This window comes from Elephantulus edwardii, unplaced genomic scaffold (genome assembly GCF_000299155.1).
Source record: "Elephantulus edwardii isolate Elephantulus edwardi_28Jun2011 unplaced genomic scaffold, EleEdw1.0 scaffold00178, whole genome shotgun sequence".
Classification (NCBI taxonomy): Eukaryota; Metazoa; Chordata; class Mammalia; order Macroscelidea; family Macroscelididae; genus Elephantulus; species Elephantulus edwardii.
The window spans coordinates 5,643,955-5,652,589 of NW_006399928.1; the positions used below are offsets into that span (position 1 = coordinate 5,643,955).

The 8,635-nt window shown below is 37.6% G+C and overlaps 1 protein-coding gene and 1 pseudogene across 4 annotated transcripts in view; both read right to left on the reverse strand.

The window, feature by feature from the left end:
• PHKA1 (phosphorylase kinase, alpha 1 (muscle)) overlaps nucleotides 1–8,635 on the reverse strand; it is a 742,463-nt gene that overhangs the window by 250,202 nt on the left and 483,626 nt on the right. For all 4 annotated transcript variants that reach the window (XM_006895993.1, XM_006895991.1, XM_006895992.1 and 1 more), the window contains one exon: nucleotides 1,291–1,400. In XM_006895993.1, the coding sequence (XP_006896055.1) occupies nucleotides 1,291–1,400 (110 nt within the window). The remainder of the gene's footprint in view (nucleotides 1–1,290; nucleotides 1,401–8,635) is intronic.
• Nucleotides 3,263–3,718, reverse strand: LOC102860024 (annotated as a pseudogene).

An 8,635-nucleotide genomic window follows, 5' to 3' on the forward strand; every position in this document is an offset into this window, starting at 1 on the left:
ATTATTATTAAATTTTATTAGTTTTAATGAACATTTACAGAGATTTGCGGTTTTGAAGCTCCATCTCACATACTTTGGGCATGTGGCCAGGAGAGATGAGTCCTTTGAGAAGGAATCATGCTTAGAAAGGGGAGGGATAGCTCAGGAGAAGAAGACCCCAGAGGAGATGGATTGATACAGTAACTAGGGTAATAAAGGTAAGTATGTCAGAAACAGTTATATTGGCTCAAGATAAGACAGGGTACATAGCATTGCTGAGTTGCAAATAACTTGATGACACATAACAAAAACAATTAAGACAGAACTGTTTGTTCTTTGGCAGTCCATGGTTCAGTAATGCAGCACCACAACTCAAAGGCATTGATTCTTCTTCTGTCATCCTAAGTCATATTCCAGGTCTCTGATGCATATCAAGTAATTGTAATGGCCTTGATCAGGTGTACCTTTGTTTCTAGACTTATATCATTACTCTTCAGTACTCTGCAGAGGTCCTGATAGTAGATTTTTCCCAAAGCAATTAGTCTTTTGATATCCTGAATACTGGTGCCAAGAGATTATGCCAATATTGGTGCGAAGATTACGGATCTGAGAAAGCTGAAGTTGTTAAAAACATCAATCTCTTCATCTATTGTGGTGCTACCAATTGACCCAGTAGTAAGACATAGTGACACTTCTTAAGATGATAATTGAATTCCATGAATGAAAAAGAAGCCTCTGCTAGCCAAAAAAAGATGAAAAAAATACACGATTCAGTAGCTGGGGATGGGCATATAAAAATTGATATATTTTGTCTCTGAGAAATAAATAATCTTACTTTTATTCTTTACGAGTAAGGAATAGCTTTTAAAACTTTCAATCTTTGTAAAATCAGTAGACACTGTTTCTACAATACCCTAGACTACTCTCTTTAGTCACAATCGCTTGACATAGCTCTGTGTAGCAAGACAGTTCAGCTTAACAACTGTATAGTTTAATATGTATAAGGCTCACTGATATTTTTACATTTCTCCCAACTCTCCCTCAATCACTCATTGCTGTTTCATCAGAACTGGCTCGTTGTTGACCCTCCACTGGGTTTCCAAGGTTGTAAATCACATAAGAAAGTAATGCCTCTCTTTCTCCCTCAGAATTACTGGTGGATTTGAACTGTCAGAGAGTTAATGAGCAGCATAACTTTCTATGGACTATGTCACCAGAGCTTTCTCTTCTTAACTCAAGTATATATGTATATGCTTTCTTTCTCTTTTATCCCCATATGTCTCACTAAACTTTTTAGCTTTTTCCACCTACCTGTGGAGTGAAACTAAAAATCGTTTTTCGAATGTTATAGAGTTTTGAAGTTCCAATAACTCCCATGTTTCTGTAAGGTCGTCCACTGAGTTTCATTTTACTGCTGCATCCTAAGACGGAATGAACAAACAGTCAAGGTAATTTTAAAGCATGAATCAAATTAGGTTACACTTGTTGACTGAATAAGCCCTATGTGGTTATCTCATATGTAGGCCTCTCTAAGCACTGATGAATCTACAAGAGAAAGACTAGGCAATCAATCACTTCTTTCCTATTGGCAAGAAGCTGCACTGCAATCCCAAAGGCATGGTTTGAGGCCACCAACTGCTCCGTGGGAGAAGGAGGGCAATCTCCTCCCATGAGATTAACTGCCTCTGAAAACCCACTGGAGAGTCAGCTACGGGTCGGTTCCAACTCTATGGTACACTACAACAACAAAAAAAATAATATTATCAAGGTATTAGAGACAAAAAGTAATATAAAATTAATAGATAGGAATCAATAACCAATATTCATATGTCATTACATATTCAATAGTCATAGCTCATTAAAGCCTATGAAAAGTACAAAAGCTGTTACTGAATACAAAAGTCAGCAATGTGAACTAAGACTCAACAAAGTTGAAAATCATCTCATCAGCTGCTGTTTTCTTTAAAAATGATATATTGAACTGATCAAGAAATTTATCCTTTTCAGTTGTGCAACATATTATATTCAATTAAATGAAAATATTTTTAAAATTTCTTTTATCTGAAAGGGAAGCTTTTTTTAAAAAAACATTTTATTTTATATTGGCTTGCATACAAAATTTGTATACATTGTTTTTCACACTTTCCTTCATTCACATTGTGTACTATACAATCATTCCCATATATCATGTTTTATAAAATTAATCACCATTGAATTATGTCCACTATTACCCTGTCTTTTCAGATCCCCACAGATTTTCTTTAGTCCCTCCCTCCACTCACCAAATTGTGCAACACTGTGATTCCTCTCCTGCTTCATGTCACTCCTCTGCTCCTACTCTTTTCCCCTTGGACTTCCATATCCATATTACTAGTTACCCTTTTATATGAGACTGAGTTAGTTCACTCAGCACAATACTCCCTGTTCTCTCCAAAGGTATGCAGCATTTTTAAAAATAATTGCTCCTGAGTGCTGTGTAGTATTCCATTGTGTGAATGTACCACATTTTAAAAAAAATCCCTTCAATTGTAGTTGGACATCTGAGCTGTTTTCATGTTCTTGCAATTGAATATGACACTGCTATAACATTGGTGTACAAATTTTCATTTGTATCTCAGTTCTAATTTCCTTGAGGTATATTCCTACTAGTGGAATAACTTGGCCATATGGAATTTCTATGTTCTGCTTTTTGAAGAAAAACCAAACTGCTTTCCAGAGTGGTTGTACTATTTTACAATCCCACAAAACAGCATATGATGGTTCCTATCTCTCTACAACCTCTCCAACATTTATTGGTTTCTGTCTTGTTAAACTTTGCCACTGCTATTGGGGTGAGATTTGCATCTCTCTTACTACCAGTGATTTTGAGCATTTTTTTAAACTGTTAAGAAAACTTTAGCGGTTTTATTGTATAATGAGGCATTGAAACATCTGAACAAATCAATATCTGGGCAGTGAGGCAGTTGCTTTCTCCTTCACTTCTTTGGGTTACTAGAGCAACTTGTCAGTAGATTAAAAAGAAAGAAAAAAAGACAACCTTTTGCATTACTTAAGTCTTTCCAAGGCATGCACCGGTACAACAGAAACTTCTCCTGTCAGGTGCAACTAGTCTAGTGTCCAAACATCACGCACTGTTAACACCTCCTTGGCAACAGTGCACCACACCCACTCCCACCTTGGCCTTTCTTGTTTGTGTATGATATTTGGAGCATCTAGAGGAGTGTGAATAGTATCGGGAAAAGGAGGGAGGAGGAAACAGCATTAATGTCTGGCTGGGACAAGATCAGCTGAAGCTGTGCAGAGAAAGCCTGAACATATCATTGGTGCAAACCCAAGCATCATTGATATTCTTTAACAGGAACATCTGGTGAAAGATCTGGCCCACAACCATGCTGAGAATAGAGCTATCTGGCGTGAGCCAATGGTACTGCGAAGTGATGCTGTGCTGGATTTTCTGGAACGGAAGGCTAGACAATTTCTCCACAAAGGCAGCTTTCCCCTGGAATTGTTGTCCTTCCCACGTAAGGCATGATGTGTCAATATAAATTGTGCCTAGTTGGACTCTGTTGTTATCAAATAACTGGTAGTAATGTTGAATGAAGCTGGATCCAATCTGTTCCCAAATTGGCTTGTCTCCCTTTATGGAGTGTTGCCCAGCCTCCGTGAGACCCGAGGCACAATGGCAACAGTGGTGGTGGCAACCCAGCGCGGTCTGCAACCGACTGTCTATTTTGAGCATTTCTTCATGTGTTTATTAGTCATTCAAATACGTTTTTCTGTGAAATTTTTCCCATGTCTTTTGCCAATTTTGTAATTATGTTATCCATCTTTTCCTTGTGGAGACCCTGTAGCACACATTTGTTAGGAGGTCCTTGACTGACCGTGACTGAGATGGCATTGCCTCCTCCCATCAATAAGGTTTTTCTTTTCACCCTATTGGAAAAACTTTTTTTTTAATACATAGGGATTTAATATTTAGAAGGTCCCATTTATTAGTCTTATCCTCTCCTCGTTGTGCATTTCTGGATTTATTTTCCATTCTCTATATGTTAGTCCTTTTAAGCTTGGCCCCATTTTTTCTCTTATTACCTTTATGGCTTTGGGCTTTACACCTAGGTCTCTGACTCACCTTAGTTGATTTTTGTGTATGGTGTGAGATTTTTATCCTACTTCAGCTTTCTGCAGGTAGCAGTCCAGTTTTGCCAACACCATTTGTTGAATAGGTAGTCATTTCCCCATTTCATAGGTTCATTGTCAAACATCAGTTAACCATAGATAGGTGAGTTAATTTCTGAAAGTGTGTTTGTAGAATCTTATACACTGACAGTAAAGTTTAAACAGCTAAGCAACAAGTGTTAGTTCCCCCCACCCTTGTTTTTCTTTTCATAGGACAAAATGATACACATTTTTCTAAAGCTTTCTTCCCCAAAACACATTTTAACTATCTTTCATTTTAGTATTGATAAATTTACTGCTTTATGTCTCTTGGTTTTTTCTTCTTAACTTCTTGGTTGATTTTTTTTTTTGTAATATAGCATCTATGACGTAAAACCCATGAATCTTGAAGGGAAAATTTGATAAATGCCTACATAGAAATATATAACTCAAATCAATATATGAAACATTATCAAACTTGTTCCTCTTCCTAGTTATTAATCTCCTCAAGTTCCCAAGTTAACTACCACTCAAACTCAATAAACAGTAGGTGTTATCAAATTTTAACTTTAATAGAGTCATACAACATGTACTTTAAAAAATCTGGTTTATTTCACTCAATATTATATCCATGGCATACATCCATGCTGTTATGTATGTTATTGTTGTTATTATGTGTCATTGAGTCACTTGTGACTCATAGTGACTCTATGTACAACAGCTCTGAACCCTGCTCTATTCTGACCCAATTTCATTGTCCCTGACACATCTATCCCCTTTACCCCAATCACTGCGTCAATCCAGCTCATCCAGGGTCTTCCTCTCTTGCACTGTCCCTCCATCTTTCCAATCATGATGTACCTTTCCAGGGACTGGTCCCTCCTGGAAACATGTTCAAAATATGTGAGACAGAGCTTCAAAGTCCTTGTCTCCAAAAAGAAGTTTGGTTTTACCCTCTCCAGGACACTTGTGTTCTTACTAGTCCATGGTATGTTCAATACTCTTCTCCAGCGCCACAACTCAAAGGCATCAATTCTTCTTCTATAATCCTTAGTCATTGTCCATTAAGAATTCAGAAAGGTCATTACAAATATGGAGGAAGAAGAAAAGGCCAAGATGCATGTCAGAAGAGACTCTGAATATTATACTAGAGCACTGAGAAGCCAAAGCAAAGGGAAGAAATCAATATGTTAAGAAGCTGAATAGCTTCCAAAGGGAAGCTCAGGAAGACAAAGCAAAGTATTGTAATGAAATGTGTAGTGTTGGAGTTGAAAAATCAAAATGGATGAACTGAAGAACAAATTCAAGCCATAAGTTGCAGTACTTATGAATTCAATGGGCAGAATGTTGAAAGACCCCGGAAGCATCAAGAGAAGATCAAAAGAGTACACAGAATTATAAGAGATAAAATTATAAAATATTAGGGTACAAGAATAATTGGCTTACACAGAATAATTTAATGAAACAGCATATAATCAAGAGGCAATGAATGGTGATGAAGAAGGAAGTTCAAACTGTTATGTATAAAGCTAGTTAATTTTCATTGCTATGAAGTATAACATTTTTTTAAAGTTATAAAAATGTATTTATTTGCTCATCTGTTAATGGGCATTTGGATTGCTACTAATTTTAGGCAATTATAAATAAAAGTCTGATGAATTCTATTGGTTTTAGGGAGCTCCCAAGATCACCTTTAGGCTTGCTGATTCACTAGGAAGACTCACAGAACTCAAATGTATTGACATAATCAGTGCTAACTAAGCTTTATTATAATCATACACTATCACGCACAAGCAAAACCTTGCTGAACATTATAAAAAAACTCCAACCAGTAAATTGACAGATATTTGCCAGAAAAACAAACTGAGTTTAGAAGCAGCTTTGGTACTAGGGATATGTATCAAATCAGAGATCAGAAGAATGTCCATTTTTGTTTTATTGACTATGCAAAAGCATTTGACTATATGGATCATAAAAAAAATTGTGACTAACATTGAGAAGAGTGGGAATCCTAGAATATGAGATTGTGCTCATGAGAAACCTATACTTAGACAAGTAAATAGTTGTATGAATAGAGTAAGGAAATGCTGCATACTTTAAAATAAAGAAAGGTGTGTATCAGGGGTGTGTCCTTTCTCCCTACCTTTTCAATATATATGTAGATCATTTGGAATGCTGGACTTTATAAAGAAGAATGTGGCATTGGGGTTGGAGGAAGACTCATCAACAACCTGAATTATGCAAATGACACAACCTTGCTTGTAGAAACTGAAGAGGACTTGAATAATCTGCTGCAGAAGGTCAAGGACTGCAGCCTCCAATATGAGTTGTATCTCAAGATCAAGAAAACAAAGATTCTCACCACTGGACTGAGGGAAGCCGAATATCAAATTTAATAATAGTAGACCAAATGCTGTATCGGGAAAAGAGGGAGGCTTAATACACGCTGAAGGTCACCTTGTGACACTAGGGCGTTCCCTAGGAGTCAACATTGTTCTTAGTTTTTATCAAATGAATCCCTCCCTCTTGAGATTAACATAAAGAGGAACTTGGCCTTATCTGTAAAAGATTTCACCATTATCCTTTGTTTTGTACTTCCTTGTTTTTCTATATAAAGACTCAGAGAAGCGTGGCTCGGGGCCTTCAGTCATGGGAACTGTTGGCTTGGCCCCCTCTTTTTCACATTTTCTGTTCTATCTCATTCCTGTATGTTTGTCTCTTTATTATAAATTTATTCTATTCTTTGGGACCTTCGGTCTGCAACACTGGACCAATTGGCAATATCATGATAGATGGGGAAGAGAATGTAAAGAGACAAATTGCTTTTGGAAAATCTACTGTCAGTGTTCCTCTCCAGAGTCCCAGGAACAACTATGTCATTCTAGAGTCTAAGAGGTGCTTGACCATCTTGACCACATGGTATTCACAATTACTTGCTATGCATCTGAGAGCTGGACAGTGACTAAGGACGATGAGCTGTGGTGATGGAGAAGAGGAGAGAGCAAATAGGTCTGTCCTGCAGAGGACAAAACCAGATTGCTCCTTGGAAACAAGATTTTGAAGCACCATCTCAGTCTCACTTACTTTGGGCATGTGGCTAGGTGGGATAAGTCCTTGGAGAAAGACATAATATTTAGGAAGATAGAGGGTCAGCCCAGGAAAGGAAGATCCTGGATGAGATGGATTGACACAGTGACTGTGGCAATGGGAGAATGTGTGTCAGAGACCCTGCAAATGGCTCAAGATAGGGTAGAGTTCAGAGCTATTTTTCAAATGTCTCTATGAATCATAATCAACTTGATGGCACATAACAGCTACAAGAAGCTGTATTATACCTAGTCATCCAAAGCAAAATCAGTAAAATAAAAAGGTGCGTGAACCAAAGTCCAGAGGAAATAAAGTGCATACTTTCAAGAGTCTTCTATATCAGTGGAATCACACAGGATACACTTAATCCTCTATTATCAAACTGACTATAAATATGAAACAGTTTTCATCTAGGAGACATGCCTGATTCTAACAGTGTCTAGCTTTTATTTAGAGTCAGTTATGTAGGAATCCTTTGCTTTATTGTTGTTAAGTGTTGTTGAGTCATCTGTGACTTATAGTGACCCTCTGCACAACAGCTCTGAACTCTGCTCTATCTTGAGACAATTTCATTGTCTCTGATACACCTAACCCCATTACCTCAGTCACTGAGTCAATCCATCTCATCCAGGGTCTTCCTCTCCTGTGCTGTCTCTCCACCCTTTCAAGCATAATGTTCCTCTCCAAGCTCAAAGTATGTAAACTGGAGCTTCAAATTTCTTTCCGCTAGGGAGCAGCCTGGTTTCACCTTCTCCAGGTTGGATCTCTTTGTTCTCTTAGCATCCATGGTATATTCAATACTCTTCTCCATAACCACAACTCAAAGACATCAATTCTTTTTCTATCATCCTTAGTCATTGTCCAACTCTCTAATGCATAGCAAGTAATTTGGAGACCATGGCCTGCAACTGGAGCACCTAAGTCTCCAGATTGACACTGTTGCTTTTCAGTACTCTGGAGAGGTTCCTAACAGCAGAATTTCTCCAATGTTATCTTTCTATTCATTTCCTGGCTGTTGGTACTAAGACTATTGATTGTGGAGCCTAACAAGCTGAAGCTGCTAAAAATCTCAATTTCTTCTCCGCCTATCATTATGCTATCAATTTTTCTGGTGGTGAGAATCTTTGCTTCCTTGATGTTAAGCTTCAATCCATATTTGAAGGCTGCAGCTCTTGATCCACTGCAGCAAATGTTTCAGGTCCTCCTCAATTTCAGCAAGCAAGGTTGGGTCAGCTGCATAATGCAGGTTGTTGATGGATCTTCCTCCAGTCCTGATGACACATTCCTTCTCATAGAGCCCAAATTCCAAGATGATCTGTTCCATATATAGATATAGATATAGATGATATAGATAGATATAGATATAGATATAGATATAGATATAGATATAGATATATATAGATATAGAGATAGA